General features: G+C 41.4%; 1 protein-coding gene across 3 annotated transcripts in view; it reads right to left on the bottom strand.

The window, feature by feature from the left end:
* celsr3 (cadherin, EGF LAG seven-pass G-type receptor 3) overlaps positions 1 to 19958 on the bottom strand; it is a 62390-nt gene extending 42432 nt beyond the window's left edge. For all 3 annotated transcript variants that reach the window (XM_058389521.1, XM_058389523.1, XM_058389522.1), the window contains exons 1-3: positions 14646 to 19958; positions 5930 to 6267; positions 4668 to 4956 (exon numbers count right to left, since the gene is read on the bottom strand). In XM_058389521.1, coding sequence (XP_058245504.1) covers positions 4668 to 4956; positions 5930 to 6267; positions 14646 to 19644 — 5626 coding nt within the window. In that variant the 5' untranslated portion in view covers positions 19645 to 19958. The remainder of the gene's footprint in view (positions 1 to 4667; positions 4957 to 5929; positions 6268 to 14645) is intronic.
* Positions 19959 to 20636: the final 678 nt, after the last annotated feature.

Raw genomic sequence — 20636 nt, 5'->3', positions numbered from 1 at the left:
TCTTAAAAGTTGTGGAAAGCCTTCCCAGAAGAGTTGAAACTGTTATAGCTGCAAAAGGGCGGAACAACTCCATGTGCATGTAAAGGAAGGATGTCCCAAAACTTTTGGCAATTTAGTGTAACATAGTTCCTTAAATTTGTAAATACAAATGATTTAATGCATGTTTGAAAAAATGAAAGAAAAGGGGGGAAAAATGAAGAAAAATAGGTGTTATGCATAAACTGGTGGAATGCACAGGTTATATGATAGATGACATCATCATCATCCCTGTGCTTAAAAGAACTACAGCCAAAGACCGATGTACAATCTCACAGAGCGGCACTCATCATGCCATAGACACGTCTCTCACCTTCAACAAGTTGCTAAGCCTGAACTGCTTAAAATTCCCATGTATCTAATGCCTATTAAAATAGATGATTTATGAAAAGTACCAGAAAATGTGTCTGCAGCTTTCAAGACTTTCAGACACTGCAAGTGGTCAATCTCTCTCTCTCTCTCTCTGCTCCACTTTCATCTGCTTCACATAGGAAAGTTCATTCCTTAGCACATTTTTGGATAAAGGCAGATGAAAAAAAAATGCTTAGGCTCTCTTGCGTAACCATAGTAACAGCAGCTATACTGACATCCATGTTAACAAAAAAGTCAAGGCTCCAAGTCAAGGACAGAATATTTGACTGCATATCTGTAAACCCCAATAAATGGACCATTTTGTTGTGTATTATTTCAATATGTTTTTTAACACAGCCCTGAATATACATTATTTCTCAGAGGTATAAGATACAACCTAAGGTATTACCTTTTCAGCAACATTTCCAGCTCAACTATGGATAAAAAGAAAAATGGAAAATGAGGATCCTTTGCATGGGAATGAAGTTCACTGTGGTGCACTCTTGGCAAGATAGTGCCATCATTTATCATCCATCCATAGTGCCTTTTTATCATCCATTACCCATTCCATAATCTCCCACACTCATCCTTATAACAGAAATTGTTCTGTACTTCTTAGACACACTGTCTACACTTACACCTTACATTTGTTTGCCATGCTTTGTTAGGTTAAGATGTCTTTATTTGTCACATATTCATTACTGCACAGTAAAACTCTTTTATTACATATCCCATCCTTGGTGGGTTGGGGTTAGTGTGCGGGGTCAGCCATGATGCAGCACCAATGGAGTGGGTGGGGGGTTGGAGGCCTTTCTCCATGGCCCAATGATGGCAGCTTGGGGGTGCTGGGGCTTGAATCCCAATCCTCCCATCAACAACCCAGAGCCTTAAGCACTTGAACTACCTCCACCCACTTTTGATTATTTGCTACTCAAAATCACAGGTCAGATTTAAACTAGCCTCAAAAATGAGAAAATACTGTCTAATCAGGTTAATAAATTCTAATAATAAATAAATGTAATCAGATCAGAATTTATTTTTTTATAGGAAAAGAAAAGATATCATAATACCTGCAATTTGTCAGAAAACTAAACTCCACTGACTCTCAAAGCAACAATAAGCAAGTATCACTGTTCTAAAACTTATTTCACTTTCTCTCATCATCCCCTCAGACATCTGCTTCCCCTCTCTATCTTTCTCTCTCTCTCTCTCTCTGTCTTTATTTCTGTTCATCCTTCCGATACATCACTCTTTCCTCAGATGTACACTTTGTTCCTCTCCCTGCTTCTCCCCTGTGGTGTGTGTGTTTTGCTATTTATTCACTCGCCTTTATTCACGTGATGTTTAATTCATCAAAGCCCCTGCTTACCCGATAGGCAAAGTAATTCCCCCCGCCCCTGTTCTTTCACACATGGTATGACCCCCAGGGGAACCCCATCTGCCCCTACCTCCATCCTCTCTGTCCTCCTCTCTCTGATCTTCCCTTGTCTCTGTCTCCGCACCCGCCGTCTCTCCTACACTTTCTCCTGTCCTCTGCATATCATTTCCATCTCAACTATCTGCTTCACTTCTTCACTGTTGTTCTACTTTATCACTCTACTTCTTCTTCACATTTCTCATTCTCGGTCCTTCATTCTTCCCGTCACTAATTCTGCTCATTCTTCTCATTCCCTCCTCCTTCTGCAGACACTAATTTCTATCCTGACCCTCTTTATTTTATTACTTGTCCATTAATTTGTCCTTTCTCCTCCCTCCATCTGTGCATTACTCAATTTCTATCTTCGTTTCCTGTATTTGGTGTTTTCAGTGTGTGGTGCTCATATTTTCACATATTGAGTGTGTTAATGTTGTTCCCAAAGGGTTTTAGGAATAATGTGCTAAAATGTAGCCTTTTTTAAATTAGCCTATAACCCATTTAATTTAGCCTATAAACTACATTTTAATATCAATTCATTCCTCTTCAGTAACCAATTTATCCTGGAGATTTTCCAGAGGCGGAAATACACCCTGGATGGGACGCCAGTCTATCATGGGGCATTGCACACACACACACACATTCACACCTTAGGGCATAGGTGTTTTTTTCCAATCCATTTATCTATGTGTCTTTGGGAGGTGAGAGGAAACAGGAGAATCCAGAGGAAACCCATGGAGACATGCACAGAATCTCCACACCCTGGAGCTGTGAATGTTGCGAATGCCCTGCCTTGCTTTCCGAATGCACATTAATATTACATTTGCCTTAGATTGATTATACTGGTTTTATTAAAGGAGTTGCATGAGTTTTGCATATGAAGTTTGTGAGCTCCTGAATTTTCCTGTGTATAACTGATGTAAGGAATAAAACACTTTCTGGAGTAGGAAAAATAGTCAGTGGTATGGTGGTATGATGTGGCCTGAAGTGTTTTAATCCACTTATACCATAGCAATCACCTTTTGTGAATAAAAACAGCATAAATGGCATCAATGATCATTAAAAAAAACAAATTATACTATTTAATCCATTTGTTGTTACACTTATTGTCGAGAAACCTCCAAACACATGTTAGCTCCGGTATATAGCATATAAACAGTTATTCCTTCACAAGCATCTATTTTTCCCCTCTCTTTTTATATGGAGAGTATTTTATGCAAGTGCCTGTCAATTTGCTATTACTATAGAAACAATACAGCTTATATACAACCGCAGTCAACGCTCCGTATCTTCTAACTAATCATATTCACGAATCCAGCACTGCTGTGGTATACATACGACACCATTGAGCATTAAATGTCCATCTTTAACGTAGAATTTGTATTTAAGATACAATGAGAGGAATCTGCATGGAATTAATTAGCAAAAAGCTTAGTTTCAAATGTGAATTGTTCAATGAATGGATGGTGAATAATATGGTTCATCTACAAAATATCGCTGCTTCTCAGACACAGAGTGTGGAGGCCAGAGTTGGCAGATTGTTTTTCTCGTAATCCTGGAAGAGAGAATTGAGACAGCATGCCTCACAGCTTCTCTCTCAGACCCAAAAAGACTGCTAACTTTTAAAATCAGTCTGCTAGGGTCTAGAGTTTCCATTCATTTGATTCCTAAGCCGGACTGATTTATTTATTAAAGAATTCTTACAATTCCATTTTAATTTCTTTATAAGATCCTTATTTTAAATCTATCATCAAAAAGCAACATGTGGCACACTGAGAGAGAGAGAGAGAGAGAGAGAGAGAACAGTATGTACTCTGCTGTCCAAAAAAGCAATGTCATGTTACACCTATCATAAACTACACACCTCAAAGAATACAAGAAAGATACATTAACCAGCAGCTACAAGATGACGTTATTGGTGTTAGTTTCATTTAATCTGGTAAATTCCTCATCCTATTTGGTCAGAAAGTGTTGATTAATATGTTGTCGTTTATATTGTTAACAGTTCATTTACAAAAATGGTTAAAAAGAGTGATGGATCTTTGATAATTGAAAGATTGTAATCATTGGTAAATGACTGTGGTATGAGAGGAATAAACAACGTGTCACTCTAGATAACAATAAAGGGAGAGAGAGAGAGAGAGAGAGAGAGAGAGAGAAAGAGAGAGGGAGAAATAGGGAGGCTGATCTGTCGTCTCCATTTAGCATAAAATGTTAGTTTCGGATGTTATTACCGAAAAATTAAAATTATAGTTAACAGTGAGGCAACAGTCACTCAGAGCTAGCCCGGATGCAGAAAAGACTAAGGAGTAGATAGATAGATAGATAGATAGATAGACAGACAGACAGACAGACAGACAGATAGATAGATAGATAGATAGATATATAGATAGATAGATAGATAGATAGATAGATAGATAGATAGATAGATAGATAGATAGATAGATAGATAGATAGATAGATAGCATCGTCAGGTAAATAAATAGTGCTATTCTTAAAAATGAACTAAATGTGGTCAAATGTGTTGCTTACTGGCCGCTATTTATTCCATCTGCACATTTTTGTTGAGACTGATATAATATACGTATAGTGTAATAATATAGGATCAACACATTCCAAGAAAAGATCCTGCTTGTGTTCTGTTTCTCACATGGCCAGCTTTTTCTTCTCTAACTATCCTCAAGCTTCCCTCATTATCATCCACTCTCTTCCTCCTGTATCTCTCAGAAGCTCTGCCTCAGCCCCTGCTGTACTGCATCTCATTTAGAGCTGCTACACGCCTTCTGACTGCACTAACTAACGAACACGAAAGCCCTAGAGCTTACACACAAACCCAAAATGTGAAAATCCTCACACGCACACTCACCTGTATAATTCTCTCTGCAGATGCAGGTGTATCCTCCTTCCCTGCGTGCACACACTCCTCCGTTCAGGCAAGGATTCGAGTAGCACATGTTAATCTCGATCTCACAGTAATCCCCCGTGAAGCCGGGGGGACAGCGGCAGCGCAGGCCTGCAATAGGGTGGATGGGCCGAAACAGCATGGAGGGTGAGGAGATAAAAGGGGCGGAGCTATTGAAGCGCAGGACGCTTATGCACTTCATGTAGTTCTGACACGGCTCACGCAAACACACGTTATCATCAAACGGCAGCACCTGCAGATAGCAACACAGGAGTTAGAAGAAAGTGTAAAATGTGTGTGTGTTTGCCTAAGATAAAAATATTTCTTTCAGTGTTGTACGATTTGGTCCTGAGTTCATTTCTCTTGATTTATGTGTTTAGATAATTAATAGTCTGTGATTATCACAGGTAAAAGAGACATACTAAAGCCTAGTACAGATGTGTTTCAGTGACTGTAGATAATAAAAGTATTATTGCTAACTAGATTAGCTAAGCATGCAAGCATTGATGTGCTAAGAATATGATCTAACAGTGGTTGTAAGCTACGTAGCTAAGTTACTTTGTACTGGGATTGATGCTAATCAAGGCAGTGTTAACAGTCGACCTAGCAAATGCTGTGGTATTTATTGTGATTGTGATTGTGTGGCAACGTCCGGTTAAACTGTTGATAAACCATACACCTCCGAGAATAATCAAAATGTTAGCTAGCACCTACAAGATATTGTTGAAATGATTAGCTTCATTATTAGCATATTCTATGGACAGTTTTTGCCTTTTCACTAGTTTCTCAGTTACTCTTTCATGCAATCTTTCAGTAAATCTCACAAAGCATCGATTCATTTGTAATATACCACAACGCTGGTGAATTCTTGATTCTGTTTGGCCAGAAAATGATTTAATTTTCTATAATACAGCTCTGACAATAGCGCCAGATTTAATACAAATCACAGGGTGATATTAACAGACTAATGTTATCATTTATATAGTTTATAAGTCATTTACAGAAATGGTTAAAAAGCATGATAGATCTTTCTTACAAGCTTGAAACTTGTAACCATTGACAAATTACTGTGGTATAAGATGAATACAACATTTTGGAGTTTTTTTAATAAACCAACCTGGCTCTATAAAAGCACATATTTTATCTTGTCATATTTTATTCTTTACTTTAGTGTATATATCTCTGTGTGTTGTGTGTATGAGGGAATTGTAAATTGGGTCAGTTACCTGCATCTGAGTGAGCATATTCAGTCTTGGTCTGTTGAGATAGAGCTGCTCCTCCAGGGCATCTGAAGGGAAGAACTGTCCTCCAGGCAAAGCTGCTGAAAAGCTGACATTCAACACTCGCTCCGCTTCGGCATCTGGCTGTACGTTGAAAACAAACACATCCGCAGCGGCGACTGACAGCACAGATGACACGCCTTCCAGGAAGTCAGCGAGCAGCGGAGACAGGAACTGCTCCTGGGACATATTTTGGAGTCTTACAGTAACGCTGCTGCTTAACATGTCCTCAGTGATGATCAGGACCCTCAGCTCACACTGAGCACTGATGCTGTGAACACCGTCTGAGACGAGAGGTTGGGGGGAGAGCAAAAGAGAACACGGCAAAATCAATGTCAATCTTCTGATAAGTAATCCCCCATAAAATACACACCTGAGGTTTTAAATACCACTTCAGCTCGTCTCTTTCTATTTAGTCACCCAAAACTAGCCATTTTGTCCATTTAATGGTTTCTGTATTAAATAATATATTGACAAACGTCCACAGATAAAAATACACAGGCGTCCTTACGCCTTTATCTTTTATCATCATCAAAGTCATATTTTATGATTATGCAGATTAGAAAATGCCCCTGAATTACATTATCTCAGTCAACAATTCTGACACATTTCCCAGTTCAGAGAAAAGATCAGAGAACCTCTTTGGCTGAAACTCGCTTTTAATAAAAGTCTAAAGGCAGCTGTTGAACTCCACCATTAATCTTTTTTACAAGTATTTTATTTAAAAGCTATGATTAATTCTTTAGAGAAGAATAGTGTAGATAGATAGATAGATAGATAGATAGATAGATAGATAGATAGATAGATAGATAGATAGATAGATAGATAGATAGATAGATAGATAGATAGACAGACAGACAGATTAATTTTTTTGGTCAGACATAAAAGGATCCATCTATACCCTAAGAGTTTATTTCTATGAGAAGGTATAGAAGCCTACAGCTGTTGGTTTTCTTCAGACAAATGGGGAGCACCTTAGGTGGCTCGAACCCATAATAATAATAATAATAATAATAATAATAATAATAATAGATACTAATCAACCGTTAAATAGTGAAGTAAAAAAGAAATTAGTCTACAGTATTTCACACCTCACAAGGAATAGTCAATTTTATTACAGTTACTTTTCTCAAAAAAGACATTCTTGACGACGTATGCAGCAAACTGCAATCTCCAGAAGACGCAGCATCCGAAATGAGACACAGAGAATATAGAATATATGTATATGTGCGGTTCACTGCCTCTGACTACTCCAACTATCCAATCAAAGGACGGGAAATTGCTGATGCTATCGTATGCCTGCTAGATGGCCCCAGTGATGCCAACTCGAAATCTGATTGGTTAATGGAACAGTTTCATCATCACTTATTTTAAGCTACAGGTGCCTGCACTTTTGATTCTTAAGGTCTTAGGGCCAGGCAACACATGATGTTAGCCACTGGCTGAAATATGATTGGATAAATACTCTTATCCTAAATATACACTACTGGAAGCAGCGCAACCAAGAGAAAAGCTATGAAATGTAGAGAATAGACTATTGGGAATAATTTAATACACATTCATGGAAAAATATATTAAATATATTAAAATGCAAGTCAGTGATTCAGCTCACTGCTGTTTAGGCCAGCAGAGAAGGCCTTGCTGGCCCTGACGGTCCACCACTGTATAAGTACAGTTTTCATCCTTGAAAGATGATCTTTTAGATAGTAGGTTCTACATAGAATATACAAGGGTTCATCCAGGGACAAACCAGAAGAATGATTTAAGGTGCTAAACGGAAACTTATGCTCTTTCCTAAGAGCATAAGTTACCAGAATTCCCATTATAGAGTAATGTATATGAAGCCTTTATTCACAGAAACCAATAATTGCACTTCCGCATCCATTATAAGTGAGTCGCAAGCCTCTATTGTTTTTTCAGTACTGGGAAATGTGTTGAAATACATCTCACTAGTAATAACACGTATTCTACAGATGCAGTGCATAAGGAATAGTTAGGAAAAAAAAAAACACTTGGGTATTCCTTTCAAGCCAAATTAACCAAAGATCCAAAACCTCAGCACAACACAGCATTCCTGTGGAGAGCAATTAGCGATTCAAAGCCTATTTAGTTTGCTTTCTGTGTGATAACGAACACTTTTAATTCCACCGAAACAAGGATTCAGAGAGGGGGAAAATGTGGGAAATGAATGTGAAATGCATTTTAATGTCACTAGATTTCCTCCTTTCCTAATAACTACAGCTAACTTCTAATGGAACCACATAGAGATAGAGAGAATAGAGAAATCACAGCAGTGTGGAGGAAAATGAAAAGACAGAAATGAAAGAAAAGGCTAGATTAAAAACAGTATGAAGGGGGGAAAAGCAGAAGAGAGAGAGAGAGAGAGAGTGAGAGAGAGAGAGAGAGAGGGTGTGTGATGTGGGGGAGGGGAAACATGGCAGCTGGTTTTATTACAGGATTATGGGGACTGACTCCCTGTTGACCTCTCGCACACACACACACACACACACACACAAAATCACAGTAAAACAGTGAGCACACAATTTCTCCTGCTTTACCCTGTCCTTCGCATAAAACCTGCCTAATATGAACAATTAATACAGTTAATGCTGCTAATCGTATAATACCATAAATATATTAGACATGGAGATTAAATCTGCAAATTTTTCCAGATTACAGACTAATATCCATAACAAGCAACACATCATACTACAATATAATAATAATGTGTGTGTGTGTGTGTGTGTGTCTGTTTCCAGGCGATATACCAAATCCTCCTTCATGTCATCAGCGGGACAAAAAGCAGACCATTTCTGCCTGTGTTTAATACAGTGAATTGATACAGCAGTTATCCTTATCCACAACTGGGAGTCTGGACTTTTTCACACCCTTGTTTTACCTCCAGCATCACTCCAGCATCACCACCTTACAGCATGTGAGGCTGCTTCTAAAGGACAGCTCTCTGTTATATACTGTATGGATTAATACTGCCCACTCTCTCTCTCACACACTCTCTCCTTACTTTCTTACATCACAGCTTCTGTTTGTTAGCCACTCTCTTTTCCATTTACTTTTCTGTCTTTTGTCTTCCTATCTCCCTCTTGCTCTCTCCCTCTCTCTCTCTCTACCTCCCTCTCTCTCTCTTGCACTCTAACTGTGATTAATATTTAATAAACCGCCAAACTCTTTCCCACTAATGTAAAGTTTATTTTAGACTCTTTATACTGCTGGGAGGAAATAAATGTGTGTCTGTGTGTTTTGGATATGTGTGCTCTATTTTTGTAGGCTTTATTTTCCCAGGGTGGAAAAATATTTGAAGTGATGGGTCACAGTGTGTGAATACAAACACAGACACACACACATACACACAGATACACACACACACACGATGGGGGGTGAGAGATAGAGAGAGAGAAGAAAGAGAGAGAAAAAGGGAGAGAGAGAGAGAGAGAGAGAGAGAGGGAGAGAGAGTCAGTATAATTTAAACACAGAGCAAAGACAAAAAGGCAAAAAAAATATAACCCTGAGACCAGCTAAGCCTGTAGATTCTGCATAATCAGTTAGACACACATAGTTGGAAAGAAATGCCTCATAAGCTGTGCTGTGTAGCTTATGTGTAACAACAGGAACAAAATGTACAGATGCTTTAGTAATAAATAACTTCAACCTTTAACGCCATATACAGTGTATATATATATATATATATATATATATATATATATATATATTTACACCTAAGCAACACACCATGTGCTTTATGAACATCCCATTCCAGGCCTGGCCTCCCATTCCTGTTATAATAACCTCCACTCTACTGGGAAGTGTTGCATTACCTTTTGAAGCGTGGCTGTGGGGATTTCTGCTCACTCAGCCAGAAAGAGCATTAGTGAGTTCAGTCACTGATGTCGGGCAAGGAGGCTTGGCATGGAGTAGGCATTTCAATTCATCCCAAAGGTGTTCATTGGGGTTGAGGCCAGGACTCTTTTCAGACCACTTAAATTCTATCACTCCAATTTTGGCAAACCATGTCTTCATTGATCTTGCTTTGTGCACAGGAACACTGCCATACCGGGCATTGTTTGGGCATTTTAGATCCAGTGAAGGATAATCTTAATGCTACAGCCTACAAAGACCATTCTGTGCTTCCAACGTTGTGGTTACAGTTTGGAGAAGGCTCCCGTATGGCTATGGTGGCCCGGTGTCCACATACTTTTGGCTATATAGTGTACAATCCAAGCAGTTGAGTTTTAAGCTTTGCTTAAGGCTTCTTCAGTGGCTACGCTAGCTAAAAGAACTACACTGGCTAAAAGACTATCCATTATTTTATATCCATTATATAACATAGGTGGTAAATATCTGTATATATTTTTTTTATCTTAACCTAAAAGTGCAAAAATCTACTTAAGAAAAAAAGAATAGCTTCAAATTCTGCAATCAAGTTAAAGTAAAAAAAGAAACTTATATTTACTGTAACTATCTCTAATCTCTCAAATGTCTCGAAAGCTATTATGATCATAAATCTGACCATACGAACTGAATGCTAAGGGCTAGCTGCCACAACATAGACTGTTGTAATAAATCCACAAGTTTACACGGGTATGCAGCAACAGATAGATTATAGTGATAAGTATCTCATTCTTGCTGCTGCATCTGTTTAGATTTTGAAGCTTAAATTTATTTTAGGAATTTAGATTGACTTGAAGCTGTCAGATGGTAAAAATTCACCTAGACACATACACCGATCAGGCATAACATTATGAGCACCATCAGGCGACGTGAATAACACTGATTATCTCCTCATCATGGCACCTGGTAGTGGGTGGGATATATTAGGCAGCAAGTGAACATTTTGTCCTCAAAGTCGATGTGTTCGAAGCAGGAAAAATGGACAAGAGTAAGGATTTGAGCGAGTTTGACAAGGGCCAAATTGTGACGGCTAGACCACTGGATCAGAGCATCTCCAAAACTGCAGCACTTGTGGGGTGTTCCTGGTCTGCAGTGGTCAGTATCTATCAAAAGTGGTACAAGGTAGGAACAGTGGTGAACCAGAGACATTGATGCTCATTGATGCACATGGGGAGCGAAGGCTGGCCCGTGTGATCCGATCCAACAGACGAGCTACTGTTGCTCAAATTGCTGAAGAAGTTAATGCTGGTTCTGATAGAAAGGGGTCAGAATACACAGTGCATGACGGGTCAGGGCTGTTTTGGCAGCAAAAGGGGGACCAACACAATATCGGGCAGGTGGTCATAATGTTATGCCTGTTCGGTGTACATGATTATAGATAATTGTAGTGCTGAAAGCAGAGATTTTATTTAAATTGATTAAGTAAATATCAAAAGTATTGGGTGAAAGAAAACTCAAGTAAAGTTCAGGTGCCTAAAAACCAGACTTGAGTACAATAACATAATAATAATAACATGTTTTCTTACGTTCCTCCTCCACATTCAAAGCTACTACTTCATGATTCCTATGCTATGCTTCATGAGGCTTCATTTGTATGTATAATATACCTTCCTGCTGTAAGAAATCTTCTCCCCAAAGACTCATGCTTCCCAGAGACTCGTGTGCTTTTAACATCCTCACTGCCGTTTGCCTTTCTGCAGTATGGCCTACAAACTGTTTCACTGGAACCTAACATTAAAATATTACTCTCCAGTGTTGCCCAGAGGGGGATGAGTTTCTCTTATGAGTCTGGTTATGCTCTATGTTTGTGACTCATACTCTCTCAAGGGAATGTTTTTCCTTTGCTTACTGTTGCCTTTGACTCGATCGTTAGGTCTACAAACCTGTAATTTCTGTAAAGCTGTTTAATTTATTTTTTTAATGTCTGTTGGGTTTTAAAGTGTCCGTTGTGGAAAGTTCTACATACAAATGCAGTTGAAACTAACTTCTGTACTGAACTGAAGTGGAAAGAAGTGAATATATCTGCATATATCTATGATGAATTGCAGCAACACACTCAGCATTCAATGCTACACTGCCACTGAAAATGCTGAACATTTCTACTCCGCATTCCTTATAAATTAGCTACTTTTTTTTTACAGTATGTTTACTTGAGTAGGATTCTGCAGCACTATTTCCAGCCCTGGAAAATACATCATTTATTCTAAATTAATTAACTAATTACCAGGGTGGAGAAGTTAAGAACTAAACAGCGGTTGTGCTGGACTGTGAGTAACAGAGTAATAACTACTCATTTGGGACAATCTGCTGAGTCTGCTTGCCTTCGGCCTGCGTGTGTGTATGTGTGTGTGATATAATGAGAGAGAGAGAGAGATAGAGAGAGAGAGAGAGAGAGAAAGCCTCATGTGCACAAGAAAACTGAACTGTGTGGGTTGATTTGACCTTTTTGTCTGCATGAAATTAATTTACAGCTTCATCTCGTCTTCGCACAGCAACATATACACAGCATCTATTACAGCAACATTCGATTAAAGGCATGTACACATGCACACACAAATCATATTAATGCACTGGCACTCAGTCCCAGATACAGACATGGATGAATGTGCATGAACAGACACTCACATATACAAGATAAGACTTTGGAGGATGGTATAATAGTTGATTATGGTGTTCTGTTTGCTTGTAATGTCAGGTGTACCCTGAGGTCTTAACTCTGAGTAAAGTAAAATAGTCAGAGGAGAGAGAAAGAGAACAGAGAGAGGGGGGGTAGAGAGAGGGTGGGGGGTAGAGAGAGAGAGAGAGAGACAGACAGAGGACACTGACTAATTCGGTTGCCGGTGCAACTTCATTAAACTACATTTGCAGTACAAATAGAAAGCACACACACACACACACATAGCTGTTTGTATTTAGATTACACTTTGCAAAATAACTTATCACTGTTATAACTTATGTTATAGCAGCTTTAGTAGTTGCTCTTTCAGCAGTCTCTCAATAGGAGTTTTATAAGACAGAAAAACGCAGATTGTCTTGTGTTACCAAAAATCCATAAAGCCTTCTGCTTGGAAAAGTCACACTGATACTGGAGATTCCTTCCAAAAACATTAAATAAATGCCTCTTCAATATCAATGATCACAGATTTTTTGTATCTGTACATATGGAGCACCCACCATTTCATCACTTTAAGTCCCTGTGTAATTTGTTGCTATAGAAATAATAACTTCTTAGAAGAAGCGCATTAAAATAAACCCTGTAACCAGAACGGTCAGAGCTGCTGTTAAAGAAAATTAATCAGTTTCCATAATGTAAGTAGACTTATTTAGAAGAGCAGGAAGTGACACATAATCATATCATATCAGGAGTCATACACTATTCTGTGGATCCTAATACAGAGGAAGGCAAAAAAATATTTAGACCGGCAATTATTGTAGTACGCCTGCTTTTCTTCTAAAAATCAATTTGTCTTCTCAGTATAATTTCCTAAAAATGAATTGTGCTCAGAACGACAGTGAAGTGAAGCTGTGAAGCTGATGTTTTAGAGCAACCAAATCTTGAATGATTAATTATATATGGGAAAATTGTACAAACTTCATTTTTGACAGATTCTATTAAGAACTAACGCTGATATTTTCCAGAGATGAATAAATAAACGAGTGTGTTAAAGCCTACAATATAACTTCCATACTTTTTCACTGCCTCCCTCGAGATAGAAAACTGTGTCGAGTTTTATAGTGGCCTTGTTATTCTTCACAGGCTAGTATTTTGGAATATATCACACAGATACACACACACACACACACTATGGAATTAACCCTCAATGTCCTCGCATTCATTCAAAAAGACCAGAACTGCCTTTTTGTTCTTTTTCCTGTCACTCACATCAGCACACACTGAGAGAGTGTGATATCAGGTCAGTTCCTCAATAATATTACATCCATCTCTTCAGGCAAGAAGAAGGGAGATGAATAACATTGACAGAGAGAGCAATGGGTGTATAAGAGCAGAAAAAAAGAGAAGTGAATGGAAGTGGGCTTCACATGCAGGAGAAGAGAGCCTGACAGGTAAAGGCAGAATGCTTGCCAAAATCTAATTGAGTTGGCTCTAATTGACTTCAGCTTCAATCACACACGCACACACACATTTTATGTCATCTCCCCCATATGGAGAACCCCAAGAACAACGATATTAATGCTGCAGGCCATCAAAATTAGTTGAGCTTGAAAAATAGTGCTGTGAAATATGTTGCTATTCCCAAATCCCATTTTTCTAATGCCAAGTACAAACATCAACAAATTAAGACCAAATAAACCTAAAGCTTCAACATGTCCACAACCATTGTATCGTGTTTAAGCCATGCTACAATGAGACCAACATTGTCATTACAGCCTCTGCTTATAGCATTTACCCACCATTATTGTCTATTGTTACCTGCTAATACCAGGAAGCCACCATTAGCCCATAATGCAATTGACAATGATCTGAAATGCCCGTGTGATGTAAATCAAGAGTCAGATTTCTCTATAGGCTCTTCCTTTTATCTCTCTCTCTCTCTCACATTCATTAATTTTGACACTATTTTCTGACACTGACCAAGTGCTGACTTTGTCAGTTTCATAAATGTCCAACAAGACAATTACACAGAAGCAAAGGGTTATGAAAACCATTGTAACCTGATTTGGTTCTTCATTCCCTACCTCCTTGACTCAACACAATTCTTACTCCCATCCCCCCTTCCCTCTGTCCCTGACTTACCAGTGACGGTGATGAGCATGTGGGCGACCAGTGGGCGATTGTTGTCCAGTTCACTGCTGAGTTGGATTTCTCCACTCGTGCGGTTGAGCAGCAGCAGGTGAAGTTCGTTACCATGTTCAATGGTGTAGTAGAGGCGGTCAGTTACATCTGGGTCGTGGGCTGGAACACGCCCTATTACTCCGTTTGGGAAAGTGTTGGACCGATTTGACACAAAGTTGTTGAATATAATCTGAAAGTTTTTCATTTCAGGGCTGTTGTCGTTTTGGTCAATAAGTCGGATTCGCACCGTGGCCCGGCTTACCAGAGGTGCTGATGTGGCTTGGACGACAATGACATACTCGTTCCGTGTCTCATAATCCAAGTCAATCAGAGATGTGAGCTCTCCTGAAAAGATGTCCATCTGGAAGATTTCTGGAATGTTACCCTCAACAATTTGGTACATGATCTGGGCATTAGGTCCTTCGTCTGGATCTGTGGCTGTAATCTGAGCTACAACTGACCCGACTGCACTGTTCTCTTTCACCCGCACCTCAAAATCATCAGCTGGGAACACAGGAGCATTGTCATTAACATCCATTACACTGACCTGGATACGGACAGGTGTGCGTTGAGGTGGAACTCCACGATCCACTGCAAAGGCTGTGAGTTCATAGAATGGTACGCTTTCACGATCAAGTCGCCGCACGGTGCGGACTATTCCGGAAGTGGGCTCAATGGTGAAATCACCATCGCCATCTTCCCCATTTTGGAAGGTGTACTGTACACGGCCATTAGCATGAGCATCTCGGTCAGTAGCAGAGATCTGTAGGACACTTGTAAAAGGTGGGGCATCTTCACTGACCCCACCCTGGTAATGTGGGCTGAGGAACTGTGGCGCATTGTCATTTACATCATTCACATTGACTTCTACATATGTTGTGTCAGATTTCTGTGGTATTCCATTGTCCCGAGCTGTAATGGCAAGAGTGTAAGTCATTTGGTCTTCATAGTCCAGCTCAGCTTGTAGTGTAATTGCACCTGTTGCAGGATCAATTCGGAACTGTGGAATGTTGTCTTCTAGGAAATAAGTGATCCGGGCATTCTCGCCAACGTCGTCATCTGTAGCACTTATTACCACGACAGTGCTACCTGGAGGTCTATCCTCATTCACACTCACAGAGTAGTGAGCACTCTGGAACACTGGGCGGTGTGTGTTTGCATCTGTGATGTTCACATGTACCTGACAGGTATCATGAAGAGTTCTGTCAGAGGCAGTGACTGTTAGTACATAACGCCGCTCTTGTTTATAGTCAAGTGGCAATGCCAGGGATAAAAGCCCAGCTCCTCCAGCTGTACTTATAGCAAAACGGTTCCGTGTGTTTCCACCAGTAATCTGGTAGGTGACTGCACTGTTGACATCACGGTCCACTGCTGTTACAGTAACAACACTCGTTCCAACTACAGCATCCTCATTTAGTCGAACATAGTACTCTTTCTGAAGGAACTCGGGACGATTATCGTTAACATCCATCACAGTGATAGTGACACTTGCTGTGGCAGAAAGTGGTGGTGTACCATAATCCCTGGCCTCAACACCAAAGAAATAGTGCTCTACCAATTCCCGGTCAAGCTCTGAGCTCACTGTGACCCAGCCTGTAGCAGCATTGATGACAAAAGGAGTGTCTGTGCCAGTTCCTGTTAGCCTGTACTCTAGCCGTGCGTTATCAGCACTATCAGTGTCAATGGCTTGTATGTGCAGTACAGAGTGGCCAATCGGGGCACTCTCCAGCACTGTAGCTTGGAATGGTGTGGATACAAAAATTGGTGGATTATCATTAACATCAGTCACTTGGACACTAACAATTCCAGTGCTGTTAGAAAGAGGAGGCCGGCCATTATCTTGGGCACGTAGTCGTAAAGTGTATTCACGTTCGGTCTCAAAGTCCAATGGTGCCACTACCTGTATTTCTCCAGTAACACTATCGATTGCAAACTGCCCTCTGCTGTTCCCACTGATAATGTTGTAGTGCACAGCAGCATTTCCGTCTTTATCGTCATCGGTAGCACTGACGCGCAAGATTTCTGAATGTGGCCGCACGTCTTCTCGAACTGCCACTATGTAACGTTTCTGACTGAACTGTGGAACGTTGTCATTCTCATCCAAAACTGTTATGTGAACATTAACGGTAGCAGAACGTGGACCTGGCTCTCGTCCTTGATCATTGGCCTCCACCTGTAGCATGTAGCGTTCGTTTATCTCTCGGTCAACAATACCACGAGTTGTGATCAAACCTGACCGCGGATCAATTTCAAATGCAGAACGAGCAACAGCCGCACTTTCCCCAATAAACCGGTAACGAATGTTAGCATTTGCCTGGGAGTCGAGATCAGTAGCACGTAGCTGCAAGATTGGATAACCCTCTTCCACGTTCTCTCGGATTGTTTCACGGTATTCTGTCTGTTCAAAAATTGGAGAGTGGTCATTCCGGTCAGAAACAGCAATAGCTACCATTGTTGTTCCAGACAAACGTGGTGAGCCATGATCTGTAGCCGTCACTCTGAAGTAATGCAAGTCCATGTGCTCTCTATCCAGTACATGTGTGGTAGTGATAAGTCCAGTCGTAGGATCGATTTGAAAATAGTCCATGGATCTGCTGTTCATTAAAGGTGCCATGGTGTAGCTGAGCCGTCCTGCCTCTCCAGGATCTGGATCATCTGCTACCATTGATATAACAGAGGTACTAGGAGGCTGGTTTTCTGCCACCTGAATCTGATAATTGTACTGAGGGAAATGGGGGTGTCGATTAGCAGCTCTACGTGAGCGTCCAACAGGAGGGACACCTAGTTGCTCACCTATTTTTTCTTTGAAGTATTCATAATTGTCCATGACTTTTTTCTCGTTACTTTCTTTCTCTGTTTGTTTTGAGTCAGTAGTAACCTCTACTGGGGTGCTTTCTACCAATTCTCGGCTGTTTTTTGACTCATCTTTTTCCGCCTTGGTTTCCTTGAATTGCTGCCAGTTTTTGTTCTCATCTCCTCTAACCGTCTCTCTTACTGTATGTGAGACGTTGCTGCCTTGACCTCTTCCTCCCTCTCCCAGTAAATTTGTGTTTCCTTCAGACACCTCTTTCTTTGTGCTATCTGCATTTACCCACCCTCCTCTTTCCATGCTTCCTTCTTTTCCATACTGCCTGTAACCCTTCCCCCTGCTATCCTCCACCTCCTCCTCCCTCACCTCTCCTGCCATCTCTCCCTTCCTCCTCCCTCCTGAGACCCCAACCTGCTCCACATGCTGACTGACAGCCTCAGCTTGTAATGGCAGCCCTTTACCGGATTTTAATTGCGTTTGCCCGGCTCCCCTGTTGGTATCTAAGCTGTTGCCGGTGGTGCTGTCAGTGCATGCCGGGTGTGGACGCTCCATTGGGACAGAATCCAGGTGAGCTTGAGGACATGGCACATGCGCTGTTAACTCTTGTGCTGAAATGTTGCTGTCCTTTTTGCTATTCGTTTGAACAATTCTTGTTTCATTTATACTTTTTTCAGTAGAGCCACTGTTGTTCTGATAATCATTCTGCTTGTTGTTGTTGTTGTTGTTGTTACTGTTATAGTTCCACAAGAACAAACTTTGAACAAAGTTAGGATCTAGAGCTGACTCACCCTGTGTGCCATTTTTCTCATTGTTCCAAGTCCCAATGTGAGTATGTAAGTCACAGGATGTCTCAGTCAAGTTAAGCTGAGCCGAGGGCTGGAAGCGTTTCATTATGTGAGTAACACTATCGCTACATTTAACTTGTGAGTCAGAGATTTTCTTGCTTTCCGAGTCAGAGAAAGTAGAGATGGGTTCAGATATGGATAGATAATTAGTTTGTCGGAGAAAAGGGTTTCCAGTAAAGTAGAAGACACTTTGTGACACGTGACTTTTGTCAGAAATTGAAACGGCTTTGCGAGCCTTACCTTGATTTTGTCGATACTTCTGGTTATGTTTTCCTCTCTCGTCTCTAAGCTTTACATTCAGATCAGGGGTGTCGATTACCGTGATATTTTTGCATGTCAAATGGTGTGGTAAAGTAGTGCCAGTAAAAGGGACGATTTTGCGCTCTCTGCTACTCCACTCCGTGCGCGCCAGAGTGTGACTGGCTCGGTGCCCGTATCCATTTAAGAGTGTTTTAGAGTAAGCTGCGGGAGCGACAGTGACTCCTGTGAGCCGGCATGACTTCAGACAGATGTTTGACGATCCTGGAAGGTGCTGCGCGCGAGACCTGATGCTATCCCCAGTGGCATCATGAAAACACCCTTTCCAGCCCTCTGTGGCGAGATCGATAACATTGAGGAGGCCTCGCGAGGGACTGTCCGTTATCCATGGATTCCTTTTGTCCCTTTTATTGGCGTCCAAAACACTGCAAGTCGCATTAGAATTTGAATTGTCCGTTGATGGCGGCCGAGCCCACCTCTTGGCAGCGTTAAACTCCCGTTTTGAGGGCAACAAGCTGCGCCTGGGCCCGGTTCTCCAACCACCTGCGCTCTTATCCAAACCGGAACGGGCATCGATACAGCCCTGTTCCTGGTGCTCAGGCTGTACAGAGACCCATCCGCAATCGAGATGACACAAGCACGAGCATGCTCTAGTCCTTTGCACAGACCTCTTTTTTCCAATCTGAAGCAAGGGAGCGAGAAAAGGGGAAACAACGCCCTTCTGAACACAACCGGGTAGCCGCTGATGACAGCGTCCGGTCCGAGGCGTTGGTTCTGATGCATTGTAATCCAGCGGCGACGAGACCACGGGGACTCCTGCTGCTCCGGACCGCGAAATCGGAAATTCTTGTCTGGATCCGAGCCACGCTGCTGTCCATACAGGGCGGATCTCCGTGTCGCTCTCAGCCAGAGTCCGCGCGTCTCCGGGGGCCGGGTGGTGGCGGCGTGGCGTGGCTGCTCTCCCCGGGACAACGGCGAACAAAGAGCAGAGCAGAAGGTGCAGCAGGAGCGACGGCGGCGAGCTAAAGCCCAGCAGCAGTGCAGCCATTAGTATGGCGAGATCCTTTTTCTCCCCCTTTCTCCCTCTCTCCCTTCTCTCTGCCTCTCAGTCTCTCTCCCTCTCCCTCTCTCGCTCTCTCTGTCTTCCGACGCCAGGTCCTCTGCAACTGCCCGACTCCTTCCGCCGTGCTCCCCCGGTCTGCGCTCTCGAAGCCCCCGGGAAGCTCGCATCTACTCTCGGTGTCGGGTAGAGCTCGCGCTAGTAGCAGCACGGGCGCAGCATCTTTCCTACTTACACACATCCAACATGGCTCACAGAGGAACCGGTGCTACTATAATTCCACCCCCCTCGCGCTCCCTTCGTTCTCCCTCCTCCTCCTCCTCCTCCTCCTCTTCCCCTTCCTTTCTCTTTTCCTCTATATCTTTCTCTATCCCGATCTCTCACCGCACGCGCACAGTCTCTCTCTCTCTCTTTCTCTCTCTCTCTCTCTCTCTCTCTCTCTGAGAATAGCCCTTTGGAGTCTGCGCAGGACCGTTTCTCCAGCCGCCATAACCTACACTGGAGAGAATCTTGTAAATGGAAATACATCAGATTTAATAATGAAACACAGAATTCTTATAAGCATTATAATTTAAAGCAATACGATTAAAACTTGACGTTGTGAAAGTGAAATCTTAACTGATGGATTAAAATGTATAGTATACGCGCGGTATCTATATATTTGTAATATTAATTTCAAATATGTAATTAATCTATAGACTTCTCCCTTATTTTAGAAGTCAAGCCTATAGCAGGTTGATTTCCTTCCTTTGTGATTCTGTCAGCCGGTGTCCACCTGTGACGTCATTCAATGGCCACAGGACATTTTCAGGGTAATTATCCTATTTCAGTCCATTAAGACACACACCATTTCGCTAGATGGCTATACCTTTTATGTAAGTCCACAATTAACAATAATAACAGGAAAAAGAAGAAGTATTTAAACATCTAAAAAATAAAAACACCAGCCTGTGTGTCGTGCAGTTTGGCTGCCTGTGCCA

Source organism: Hemibagrus wyckioides, linkage group LG05, assembly GCF_019097595.1.
Source record: "Hemibagrus wyckioides isolate EC202008001 linkage group LG05, SWU_Hwy_1.0, whole genome shotgun sequence".
NCBI lineage: Eukaryota > Metazoa > Chordata > Actinopteri > Siluriformes > Bagridae > Hemibagrus > Hemibagrus wyckioides.
Note: the sequence above shows the minus strand (reverse complement) of the source record. Positions and strands in the feature narration are given on the sequence as shown.